Source organism: Thamnophis elegans, chromosome 6 (assembly GCF_009769535.1).
Source record: "Thamnophis elegans isolate rThaEle1 chromosome 6, rThaEle1.pri, whole genome shotgun sequence".
NCBI lineage: Eukaryota > Metazoa > Chordata > Lepidosauria > Squamata > Colubridae > Thamnophis > Thamnophis elegans.
The window spans coordinates 11,800,631-11,814,489 of NC_045546.1; the positions used below are offsets into that span (position 1 = coordinate 11,800,631).

The 13,859-nt window shown below is 44.3% G+C and overlaps 1 protein-coding gene across 2 annotated transcripts in view; it reads left to right on the forward strand.

The window, feature by feature from the left end:
- The window catches only part of AMOTL1 (angiomotin like 1), a 155,653-nt gene that overhangs the window by 28,923 nt on the left and 112,871 nt on the right, over window positions 1–13,859 (forward strand). Inside the window, exons 6-7 of one of the 2 annotated variants that reach the window (XM_032219307.1) lie at window positions 2,421–2,510; window positions 11,971–12,116. In XM_032219307.1, the coding sequence (XP_032075198.1) occupies window positions 2,421–2,510; window positions 11,971–12,116 (236 nt within the window). The remainder of the gene's footprint in view (window positions 1–2,420; window positions 2,511–11,970; window positions 12,117–13,859) is intronic. The other variant, XM_032219309.1, reaches the window with a different exon arrangement.

Genomic DNA, 13,859 nt, shown 5'->3' on the forward strand with positions numbered 1-13,859 from the left:
AGCTGAGGAATTCTGGGAGTTGAAGTCCACAGGTCTTAAAGTTGCCAAATTTGGAGACCCTTGGTTTTAGGGGAAGCCAGAATTATTGAAGTTCTCCAGGAATGAAAATCAAAGTGTATGAGGGGGCATTTATATTGATGCCAATATAAATCCCCTGCTCAGAGCTAGAATCCATATTATAACATTCACAAACAACTATATGCCTGGCCTTTAGTTGAATACAAGTAATCCCCTATTTAAAGGTAAAGGTTCCACTTGCACATATGTGCCAGTCGTTCCCAACTCAGTTTCAAAGCCGAAGAACCAGCACTGTCCAAAGATGCCTCCGTGGTCATGTGGCCGGCATGACTAAATGCTGAAGGCGCACGGAACGCTGTTCCCTTCCCACCAAAGTTGGTTCCTATTTTTTGACTTGCATTTTTACATGCTTTCGAACTGCTAGGTTGGCAGAAGATGGGACAAGTAATGGGAGCTCACTCCATTATGTGGCACTAGGGATCCGAACTACCGACCTTTCTGATCGACAAGCTCAGCATCTTAGCCACTGAGCCACCGTGTCCCTATCCTCTATTTACAAATTCATTTAGTGACCGTTCAAAGTTACAATGGCATTGAAAAAAGCTTTTCACAGTTACAACCTTTTCAGCATCATGTGATCAAAAGATCATGTGATCAAAATTCAGATGCTTGGCAGCTGGTTCGTACTTATGACCGTTGCTGTGTCACAGACTCATGTAAGTCATCTTTTGCAATCTGCTGACAAGCAAAGTCAATGGGGAAGCCAGATTCGCTTAACAACCGGGTTTCTAACTTATCAACTGCAGTGGTTCACTTAACAACGGAGGCAGGAAAGGTCGTAAAACGGGGCAAAATTCATCTAACAAATGTCTCATAACAATGGAAATTTGGGGCTCAATTGTGGTCGTAAGTCAAGGACTACCTGTATATTTATTTATTTATTTATTATTTATTTATTTATTTATTTATTTATTTATTTATTAAATCGATTTATAGGCCGTCCAACCCCGGAGGACTCCGGGCGGCTATAGCCAAGGAAGGGAGCCCACCATCTCTCTGGATAAATGGTTTCATAGACAACCTGCTCTTACGCTTGGAAAGTTTCCCCTGCCATCTGAATCTGACTTCTTATAACTGGTCTCGCAGTCTGGAGAGAGACAGAAAAAATTTGCTCACAAAGTTGTGCATTTTAGGCTGATGCTAAAATAAGTCGTTGTCTGACGGGATTTGGAATTTCTCTCTCTTATTTGACTAGCAACAGCATAAACGATTGGCCACAGCTTTACTCGGCCATGGCTACTTTTATTTTTTTCCTCTACAACCATTTCAAAGAAGAGGGGATCGGTATAGATTCCTTGGTTCCCCTTTTTGTGCTCCCCGCAAGATCTGGCTTAGTCGTAACAAGGTGACGAGTCCCTGGAGTGGACATGACAGAAATAGGAAATTCTCTGCCGTAAAGATTTTTGGGAGCCCAATGCTATTTATAAGCAGAAAGAATCTTTTAGCTCGCAGAAGACGCCAAAGTTAGGAACTGAACCAACCTTCCCCCCACAAACACTCCTTGATGTGGGTTGGAGAAAATTAAGCCAGGCCCGTGATGGCTAACCTTTTTGCTGCCGCATGCCAAAAGCACGACACTCCTCAGGGAAGTGACGACAGTCCCCTCAGGGAAAAGGGCGGCATATAAATCCCAATAAACCTATAAACCTATAAACTCCTAGTGCAATGCGTGCACGACAACCCCCCCCCCCCCCGTGCATCCCCCCCTCCCGCACATGTGCGTGCCTCCACCACCCTGTTTTGGGCCTAGCTGGCCTCTCTGAAGCCTCCTGGGACCAAAAACGGGATGTGGGGGACACCCATAATGCAATACGTGAACAACCCCCCTCCCCGTGCGCCCTGCCCTCCCGCGCATGTGTGCCCCCCCATGATTTGGGGCCCAGCAGGCCTCCCTGAAGCCTCCTGGGACCAAAAATGGGATTTGGGGGCATGCCCCCCACACATGCACACGTCTCCCGCATGCACTCCATACTCTGTGCATGTGGAGCAGGGACCCAAAAATCAGCTGGCCAGAGGGAGGCGTGTGCGCAGTGGAGCTGAGCTGGGGTGACAGAGAGAGAAAGAGGGCTCCAAGTGCCACCTGTGGCATGTGTGCCATAGTTTAGCCATCACGGAGCTAGGCTGCAATTCTCCCGAAGAGTCCCTCTACCCTTGACTTACATCATTCTTCCTTATTCTCTCGCCTGACCTCGTTGCTATTTAGTTTCTCTCTCCCTCCGAATCTCTCTTTTTAAAAGTTTTTTTATGTCACACTTGTTAGCCTGCCTCTTACCGTTCAAGCATTCAGGGCAATACACACATTGATATATTTTATTCTTAAAATCTTTCTCCTTCCTGTGCAGACCGACTGGAGACTGCAAATAGGCAACTGGCCAGCCGAGAGTTTGAGGGACATGAAAATAAGGCAACAGAGGATCTTTATGCCTCTCAGAGTGAGTGCCATGTTAATATATCCTGGAGTTATATAGGAATGTAAACGTATGTGATTTCACTTCATTTCTTAGCACCTGATTTTTTCCCCCCTGTTTTCTGTCCTGTTTTTCTGGAGAGATTGTTGTAGCAGTTTACGGTAGGGGGAAAGTGGGAAGACTTTGAATATTTTAATGGAAGGGAAAAGATATGAGAGAAAAACAGAAACCCACCCTCTTGATTTGCAAATTCTTTTCTTCCCACCTTCTTGGATCCTTCAAAATTCACACAGAACCCAAAGTGGTGAAGCTATTAAAAGTGGTGCCATTAGCAATGGCAGTTAGACTTATGTACCGCTTCACAGTGCTTTACAGCTCTCTCTAAGCGGTTTACAGAGTCAGCCTCTTGCCCCCAACAATCTGGGTCCTCATTTTACCCACCTCGGAAGATTGGGAGGCTGAGTCAACCTTGAACCTGGTGAGATTTGATCTGCCAAATTGCAGGCACCCAGAAGAAGTAGCCTGCAGTACTGCACTCTCACCACTGCGCCAACGCGGCTCATGTTTTATTAGGTGTGCCATGGATATTTGCATTCTTCATCTCCAACAGGTAGATGTTCTCTGCATCAGCCTTATGGTAAATTATGGAAATGAAACTGAAAAATGATCATTATCCACACAGGGATGGCCGCCATGTTGACTTTTTATTCTTCCTGGTCTCTGTTCAGCCCAGAGGAGACACTTAGAACCACAATGACGAATCTTAAGTCTGCTGGACTTCATGTGGCCCTTGGAAGCCATTCCCAGGGCTGCCATTAAGTTGCAATGTTGTAATGCAAAAGAAAGAAATTCTTATTAACTGCATTAACTGCACTTAATTAATTTTATTAAGACTTTTTCTTGGCTCTGTCTCATTTAATCCCCTAGCCGTTCTGACCTAGGCTTCCCAAGATCATGAAGCAAGCTCCTTGTCCCGACAAAAAACCCTCTTATTAATTTACTGTGAATTCTGCTCATTTACATCCAGCAAAGTCTTTCAAGGGAGGATTTACAGTCACAGACCTTATCTGGCTTGGAGAGCTACCAGGCTGATATCTGCAAAACTTGGCTAGGAGTCTCGGAGAGTCATGAACCAATTAAACGACCTAATTGTCTCCTGAAAACTCCACTTCCCTTTCACTCCTCTTTTATTTCCTCTGGGAGGAGCCATTCATCATCCACCTGTGGCCTTACTCCCAAGTTGACCCCTGTTATTTAGCTGTTTCCTTTGTCTGGCAACTCTGTGCTTGCGCACACTGGGAACTGGCTCCCAGCTGTTCTTCTGCATCACTGATGTCCGACTCCGAAGGCAGCTGATAACTGGCATACGGCCCTGGCCCCCTCTCTGCCTCCGACACAGAGCCCTCATCAGAGCCTTCCCCAGACTTCAGGACTGGCCCATGTTCTTCCCCAACCTCCTCACTGTCCGAATCTGCTGCTAGCTCCGTTGGCCACTGGCGGGCACAACACTAACTAACAGATCCCAAACCACCATTAATTGTTTGCAATTGGACCGCGGAAAGTGCTTGAGTGCCCATGTGCTTCTCCACTTGCATGAGCAGTGGGCAAGCAATTGCACGCACGATCCATTTGTGTGAACGGAAGCCGTCTGTGCTCGCCGCTCACGCAAATGGAGCCGCATGCGCCCTTGCCGGCCGCTCACGAGGAACTGTCCCCTTTTGCCCAACCTTTCACCGGTCCTCAAAACTGGAAAAGTTGGGGGACTCTTGCCCAGCCCACAGGTGCATCTGATTGTCAAATATACCTCTTTTATGATCATCTTAAATTATCCTTTAAGATGCATTTATATGTAAAGAATAACATTGCATTAGGTGGAAAACTCTTGAGTATGAGCTTTTGGCTCAAATTGGTAGAGATGCAACCAAAGGAAATTTGAAACCAACTCATTAGTAATAAGGGACGGGCAAGAACAGCTTTCAAATCATCATCATTGTTCCTAAGAGGCAAAATAGCCCATTTCTCTGAAGTTCCAAAAATAGATGCTGTGTTATGCTGTAGGAAGAATCGTAGAGGATGAATTTAGCCATTCCTGCCCTACTTTTTCAGCCTGGCAAAGTAATGAAAAGATGACGATCATTTTGTCCTATTTCAGAGCATTAATGCCCCTGATCATTCAGGTTCTATTTAGACATCATGTTGATTCTCCATTTTTACCCTTAGGCTTATCATATACCGTTCGGAAACCACTTGTGAACAGTAGCCTTCTTCCACAGGTTTTAATAGTTGTGAATTTACAGCCGGGTGTTCTACAGAGAAGTGTTGGTATTTTGTCCGTCCAGTGCCAGTGGCGGAATGGGGTAAATGACACAATGGCTTTCCATGCACTCTTCACCCAGAGTGCATGTTGGATTATAAATGATAGATGTCCGTTGTAGAATATTTTTCATTTAATCCTGGCTGATTTGAAAGAAGCGAACTTTGTTTAAGGGCTGGGAAAAATTGCTAAATGCCTGTATAGTTTCGATGAACTGGGATTAATCAATAAAGTTGCAGGATGGCAGCTTTGAAGAACACCAGCCTAAAAGATGGATGCAATCGATTAAAGATGCCTCTAAGCAGCTGTCAGTAGTATGGCAGAAGGAATTTACAGGCGGCTGTTACGTAGAAGTTGGGTTGACAAAATCAGAAATGAGGAGGTAATCAGCCTCCTGGGAAAGCCAAGGGAAATCATCCAAACCATTAAAAAGCAGAAGTTAGAATATTTTGGACATGTGATGCGACACCCGGAAAAATACGGCATCCTTCACTTAATCCTCCAGGGAAATATTGAGGGCAAAGTAGGTCCAGGCAGAAGAAGAACATCATGGCTTCAAAATCTAAGGGACCGGTTTGGACAAAACTGAACTGCACTTTTTTGTGCGGCTGTTGATAAAAAAGGATCGCCACCATGATCACCAACATCCAGTGACGGATATGGCACAAGAAGAAGAAGGGAGAGGAGGAAGAATGAGCTAATTTTACAATTCTTACTGATAAACTACAAATCTAGGATCTGCCAGTCGACTTCAGTCAATAACTGCAATAACTGCCCATTCATTGGGATTGGGACAACCAGTGACGTGCGGTGAGGTTTATGGCTGGTGAGGCAGTCCTCTCCCCCGACACCCCACTGACTAAAGCACTTTCTTTCACACGCCTGTGCTCGCAGCAGAGCTCAGGCGGGCTGCCGCGAGCACAGGCGGGTGAAAGAAAGTGACTTTCTTTAGCCCGCCTGTGCTCGTGGTAGAGCTCAGGTGGGCTGCCGCAGGCTCAGGCGGGCTGCCACGACCACAGGTGGGCGAAAGAAAGTGCTTTAGTCAGTGGGGTGTCGGTGGAGAGGAGAGAATGCCTGAGCATTGCATTTATTAAAGAAAAAAGAAAAAAAAAGGAAATTTGAAGGAAAAGAGGAAGCGTGGGGTGGGGGTGAGCGTGACCCGTCAAAACCACGCTCGACTAAGCCGCGCCCGATTAAACCGCGTCGCTGATGTCATCAACAGGGCGACAACAGCCAGCGCGGAGAAAGAAGGGCGCTTTAAATAGCGCTTTGAAAGCAAGCCGATTCAACTTAAGGTAAGGGTTAGCTTTAGGGTTAGGTTTAGGGTTAGGTTTAGGGTTAGGTTAAGGGTTAGGGTTAGGGTTAGGTTAAGGGTTAGGGTTAGGTTTAGGGTTAGCTTTAGGGTTAGGTTAAGGGTTAGGTTTAGGGTTAGGTTAACGGTTAGTTTTAGGATTAGGTTTAGGATTAGGTTTAGGGAGGTTAGGTTTAGGGGTTAATTTTAGGTTTACAGCGTGCTTCTGTCTCTGCGCTGTTGTCGCCCTGTTGATGATGTCAGCGACGCGGTTTAGTCGGGCGCAGTTTAGTCGAGCGTGGTTTTGTGGTGGAACCGGGGGTGAGGGGCATCAGAAACGGAGAAAGAGAAGAGGAAGAGTGAGTGCGACGCTGCAGCTTTAAACAGAATGACAGAGCTGAAGCCTCTAAAAAACGCACCCTCTACTATGTGGCAGGAAAACTGCGTGCCTCAACTACCTGGGGATTTTTTAGGCTTTTAACCCTCGCTTAACTCTGCTCGAGCGCCTAAAATGTCAGACTAGATGAGGCCTGCAGTTCTCCTGCCTCATAGTAGAGGGCGCTTTTTAGAGGCTTTTTTAAGCAGGCAGTCATTCACGGTGTGGCAGCAGCTAGCTAGCCTAACCTCAGCACTCGCCTTTTCCCGTTTACATTTTTTTTCCTTTTCATGATTGACGGTGGTGAGGCTGTGCCCTCCCCTGACTACACGTCACTGGGGGACAACCTGCCCTAAACGCTTCGACACAGCCTCTATCAGGCCTGGAAGCCATCTTTTGCATTGGGCCTTCAGCCTTGCCACATTTATTGCTGTGGGAAACTGGGAGGGGGGGATTATATGGAGTACGGGAGATATATAGTCTAAATAACATTCTTTTCTCAGAGAGTCAAGGACACTTTGCCCTGCACCTGGAATGGAGTGACTGGGCAGGCTCTCCAGTTGGGACGGTGCCTGATTGGACCGTGTGATAGACACGTGGGTGCTGGGCAGGGACTTGAACTTTCGTTTGGGTGGGGAAAACCTGGAAGCTTTCAGATTCGGGTTTTCCCAGATGAGCCAATATGACATCTCTAATAAAATGGAACTTTGAGGAACCTCAAGCCTAGGAGTCTTCTTTCGTTGGGGAGTGTTACTTGGAACCCTGATAGGCTTGCCAAAATACAATATTATTTTCTTATGAATGAAGGCGAATATAAATTTCCCAGAATAATGTTGCAGGATCCAATCTGGGTCGGTTACTGGGACCAGAGGTTTTATCTTCCATGCTTTCTGACTTGTGCTGGAGCCCATCCTCAGGGAATTTATCTCTGGACTAGATAGATTCCAGCCCGAGTCCAAGAGCTTGAAAGACAAAACCTCTGGTCCTGGATGACCGACCCAGATTGGATTATTGTCTTAGCTGGCAATGTTTACTGAAATATACGTACATCTATGTACACTTCACTAAAAAATATTGCTGGAACTACCGCAATTCATAACCGAGTTGAGCTGTTGATCCACAATATAGGGCAGTGTTTCTCAACCTTGGCAACTTGAAGGTGTCTGGACTTCAACTCCCAGAATTCCCCAGCCAGCATTCGCTGGCTGGGGAATTCTGGGAGTTGAAGTCCAGACATCTTCAAGTTGCTAAGGTTGAGAAACACGGCTATAGGAGCAAATGTAGTTCCTTAAAGGACAGATCATACAAAATGCCACAGATGTTTGACATGAATTCCCTATGCAATCCAGACAAGTCCATGCTACAAATAGCAGATAGAGTATTTCCAAGAATAGAAAGAGGATTATGAAGATCCTCATCAGATAGACTTTATTTATTTATACTCAGATATTCACAGCCTTGTGAATGCCATCTGCAGTGCAGTCCTGAGGTAAAAATAGAACTGGGTATCCTGGGTTAACCGGGAAAGTGTTCCTATGCCGCACCACCTGTAAGAAAGATGGATATGAGTGCCCATTTTAGAAATTCTTCCCAAATGAGTATACGACAGTAATAGCAATAGCAGAAAACAGAATAACAGAGTTGGAAGGGACCTTGGAGGTCTTCTAGTCCAACCCCCTGCTTAGACAAGAAACCCTACACCACTTCAGACAAATGGTTATCCAACCTTTTCTTAAAAACTTCCAATGTTGGGGTATTCACAACTTCTGGAGTAGTTGATTAATTGTTCTAAGCGGTTTACAGAATCATCCCATTGCCCCCAACGATCTGGGTCCTCATTTTACTGACCTCAGAAGGATTGAAGATTGAGTGAATCTTGAGCCGGTCAGGATCCAACTCTTGGCAGTGAATGGAGTCAGCCTGCACTACTGCATTCTAACCACCACAGCTCCTAAGTTAATTGAGTAAGATAATTAAAATATTGGAAACTTATCAATTCATGGAGAGAGTGATCATATGTGAGTGGTTTGAACTTAAGGAGAGCACGCAGGCTTAAGCACATTTATTTACTGCTTTTTACAGTAAAAAGATATGCAAAGCAGATCACAATAAACCTTCACTTATAATTAACGGTTGGAAAAATTTTAAGACAAAATTGTAGTGAACTAGCTGGATACTAGTTGGATCACATGGTTTTGCTACGAAACCATGTGATCGGGCCAGGTCACAAGCTGAATGACTCACATGCTGGCCACGCCCATATAAGGCAACTGGCAGTTGGAACAGAGTTCCTTTCAGGTGAGGAGGGGGAGTAGAACGTCTAACTCCATAGCATCAGAGCGTGTTAATATACTGTATATGAATATACTGTATATGAAATACTAATGATCTGATGGTCATTTCGAAAAATCCTTTCTTAGCGAGCACCTAGAAGCCAAGAGAAACATACGTGCTGGAGATTTTGTGATGAGTGAGAGGTAGTTGGCTTTTATACCTATAGATTTAAATTGAGCACAATTGAATGAACAGCAAATAAATAGGTTTGAAATTGAAGCAAAGAGGAAAACCAAAGTTTAGAAGGCAAATATAAAATAATAAAGGTGATGTGCACAATTGTCTTTAACATACTATGTGAGAGTGCAACAGCATAAATACAGTTCAGAGTACTAGTTTTTGGTTGGGTCAGAGGATGCTGAAAGCAAGAAAGAAAAATGAGTGGGGTGGGGGGGATTTTCTCAACCCTCCCTTCCCTTAAGGCTTATCTTTATGTGTTTCTATTTTGAGCAGAATGTTTAAGATATCTGATAACAGTGAGCCTACATAGAATTCAGTTTAGTTTTGTTTCCCCCCCACTCCTTCTTATGTTTGAGGACGTAAAACATATGCTTTGCAATAAAATTGATTTAGTTTTGCATATGTATTGTATGCAAATATTGAAAATATTTGTGCCAGCTTATTCTTGTTTGGCAAGGATCCACTTAGAATACTTGGACTGCAGTTCTGGGACAGTTTAAAAATGGCATTGATTAGTTGGAGTCAGTTTGGATGATAGTGATTGGGAGATAGTGATTGGGAACCAGGTCTGATGAAGAATAGCTAAAGCAGTGTTTCTCAGCCTTGGTAACTTGAAGGTATGTGGACTTCAACTCCCAGAATTCCCTAGCCAACTTTGGGATTTCGGGAGCTGAAGTCCACACATCTTCAAGTTGCCAAGGTTGAGAAACACTGAGCTAAAGGCACTGGATATGTTAGAAGATTGAGATGAGATTGATTAGCAATCTTCAGATATCCTATTGGTTGTCATATAAAGTTGGAAGTTGGCTTGTTTTGAGTTCTGGGGTTGGATCAAAGCAAATAGGTTGAAACTAGAGAGAAGTAGACTTTGGTCAAATAACAGGAGGAATTTCCTGATAGTTAAGATCAGGGGTCAAATGCTACTGGTTCAGAACAGGTCATCCGAACCAGTACTGCCGATGATCAGCTGTGCAACAATCAGCTGATTGTCTCACAGCGGATCGTCAGAGCTACCAGTTCGCCCAAACAGGTAGCATTTTTTACTACTGGTTCAGGCGAATGGCATGCATGCGCGCGCGAAACAAACCAGTAGCAGACTTCAGAGCATTTCACCCCTGGTTAAGACCTACTAAGAAGTGGAATATGTTGCCCCATAAAGTACTATGTTCCTCTTCCGTGGGCATCTTCAATCAGAGGCTGAATTACCATCTGTTTGAAATACTATATAAAGATTCTGCACTAAGTGGGACATTTGATTAGAGGTCTTGTGACTTTCCGCCCCAACCTATGTCTTGATTCTGTGATTGTGAAATCTGACATATTTTGCAGGCCACCAAGTTCAGAAAAGAGGGACGCGGTGAGTCAGTGGCTAAGACACTGAGCTTGTTGATCCGAAAGGTCAGCAGTTCAGCGGTTCAAATCCCTAGCGCTGCTTAACAGAGTGAGCTGCCGTTACTTGTCCCAGCTTCTGCCAACCTAGCAGTTCAAAAGCACGTAAAAATGCAAGTAGAAAAACAGGAACCACTTTGGTGGGAAGGGAACAGCGTTCCATGCGCCATTTCGGCATTTAGTGATGCCGGCCACATGACCACGGAGACGTCTTCAGACAGCGCTTAGAAACGGAGATGAGCACTGCCCCCTAGAATCAGGAACGGCTAGCACATATGTGTGAGGGGAACCTTTACCTTCCCTGAAGATTCTTTATCAGAATCTCGAGGACTGCACATAAGTGTTTCCTGGAGAACGAACAGGCGGAAGATGTTCCTCCTGCAATGAAGCAGAGCTGATGCTGGGGCATCTGAATTATTTGGGGATGCTTGGCCGCAGCTGAAGTTCAGTGAATTCTTTCCCATCCGATGACTCAGTGCCAAATTCACATGAATGGGGCAAAGCTAAATAAAGCACAGCAGTGCCTTCCAACCCCCCCCCCCCAACCCTCCCCAGCTGATGTTGATATTAGAGAGGCCTCGCTGGAATCAACGGCAGATATGTTATTTCAAGTCTACTTACAAGCTTTGTCTAAAGTAGTTTTCCCACCAGCGTGGACTGACTCTGGTGCAGCCTGGGTGTGCAGATGTAGAAATGTTCATATCCATATCCATTTTGTCTGGTATCCCAGCTCAAATGGTGGCTCATCCTTAATAACTTGCTATTTAAAAAAAACAATTAAGAATATTGAAATTATCTCTCTCTTATGTTTCCATGTCGTTATTAAAATTTCATGTTAGGACTAGTGAGGGCTCACATGTGGTAAGCAACCAGCCCCTTCTGGATTTCTGCATATATGTACTATATATGTGAGTGTATCAAGGGTGGATTCTGGCTTCTGTTACTGCTGTTTCACTCAGGGACATGCTTCGTGCATGCGCTTGATGCACGCTACACGCACATGAGCAGTAATAAAAAAATACTTCTGCGCGAAGTAAAAAACAATCAGGAGGCGCCTTGAATTTTCATTTTGCATAAAATGGCTACTCATCTTGTATGAAAAACTGTCATAAATCACTTTGTGCCCTTGTAACTTCAAATGGTCACTAAATAAATAGAGCAGAGCAAAGCAGAGCAGAATAGAATAGAATAACAGAGTTGGAAGGGACCTTGGAGGTCTTCTAGTCCAACCCCCTGCTTAGGCAGGAAACCCTACACCACTTCAGACAAATGGTTATCCAACATCTTCTTAAAAACTTCCAGTGTTGGAGCATTCACAACTTCCGGAGGCAAGTTGTTCAACTGATTAATTGTTCTAACTGCTGAAGTGTTTGTTGTATGTTGTAGATCACCTAAATTCTGTTAGAAAGTTTATATTTGGAGCCCAGGGCCCTAATTAGAAATAAAGACAATGCTTTGCAACATGGAATGTGCAAACTAGGAGAACTGTCTTGTGAATACCTCAAGTGTCCTGGATACTAATTTGGGTACTGCAAACCTAGAATCTTAGGAGTTTTTTTTCCTTCTGAAGGATTTGGCCTTGATCTTGTCGCCCTTCTAGACAAAGAGTACTTGAAGGAGAAGGAGAAGCTAGAAATGGACTTGATGGCCTTGCGCCTCACCAATGAGGAGCATCGAAGACACATTGAGATCCTTGACCAGGCTCTGAACAGCGCTCAAGCCAAAGTCATCAAGCTAGAAGCAGAGGTGAGAGGTTAAATTATCTCTCATAAGCAGACGCTTGTTTTCTTTTCCTGGGATTGGTGCGGGTGGAAAATTCTCCTGTTGGTGCTCAGGACGATGGGGTTGGCTTCCAATCCAAACATCAGCATTAAAGGAGATGTTTGTCTTAGGACACAGCAACACTTCTGTGCTGTCTGGAATATTTTGACTACAGAGTCTCAGATGCTTTAATCACGCTTCTCAAAATCCTTTCTCAAATTCCTTCGTTGTTTTGGTTGTCCTTCAGATTTCCTTTTTCTGCCTCTTTCGGTGTTTGTTTGTTTTGAGATTCAGTAATTGGACTGTGCACAATCTTTTTTAAGACTATCCCATTGGACTTAGTCATGTCTTCCAATCTGCAAGCGTACGTTCTCAGCATTTATTATTGTGGCTAGAGTAACCCAAAACATAAGGGAGGCCAGGTATCTACAACCCAGAAAGTATGAAGAGCATCTGCTGGGTAATTTCCAAATCGTATTAAACCAATACAGAAATAACCCAAATCATCCAGCAAAAATCATTAAAATACATTAAAAACAATAACATCTATTAAAACCATTAAAAAAATCTGTGAGAGTCAAATCCAATTTATCAGCAGTACAATGTAAGCTTCACACCACACTGCTAGATCCCCGGGCAAGATGGCTAAACCAAGTCTTCAGGTTCTTCCTGAAGGCCAGAAGATGACAACCTACATGTGATGAGGCAAAGGTTAGGCTCAAGGCAGAAAAGGCTCTCTTGGGATTTCATACTATAACACCTGGTTTGCTGAACGGAAAACTGGCCAGCTAATCCATAAACTATGTTCGGAGTTTAACCCAGCAGCTGTGTAACTGACAATGACAATTACATCCAAAGATGCTTTACAATTAGAAAGGGAAACACCCTTATCTAGGTCTCCATTATTTCAGAAATTACATACAATAATCATTTTAATTTGCTTCCCGGCTGGAGCAGGAGATCAAGAGGGAGCTTTCACAAAGATTGAGAGGTTTAAGTTACAGTCACAAGTTAGAAAGGAGTGCCAGACTTTCCCTCCCTTTTCATGAATGTCCAGAGATTAGAATTCAGAACCGAATGGTTTGCTGTTGCTATTCCAGAAAGGCCCTGATTTATGAGTCTTGGTGACTTGAAAATGCTGAATCAATCAATCTGTTTGTGTGTGGGGGGGGGTGGGGGGGTTCCAGCATAACTCTGGAATGCCTTGAGCAATTTCAACCGAACTTGGTACACAGATGACTTACGCTCTGGAAACAAATACTGTGTGGGCAAGACACCGCTAACACCCCTCGGGGCGGGGGTGGTGGTGTTCTGTTAAGATACAGCCTGTTGTGCCTTAAAATGGCTTCTAGCATACTGCCGTAAAATGGCTTCTACTGTACAGCGCAGTGGAGTTGCCATGTTAATGACTTCACAGTACTCCACAAGGGGACTCCCTCTGGTAAGGGGCGAAATCCAACATTAGATCCGGGATTATTTTTGAGGGCAAATGTATGGATTAGAATAAATAAATACCCGGGCAATGCTGTCTTATCACCTAGTGAACAATAGACAAGCCATATTGTCATTTACATGGGGGGGAATCATTTCCAAGATCTCCAAGCTATTTTGAACCAAAAGACAAACTCTTTCACTCTTTTTCCTGCATACACAGTCTTGTATAAACATACAATCACTGTTCTCAGTCTCGTATATTTTTCCCAGTAATTTTTTCTTCTGCTGCTGCTC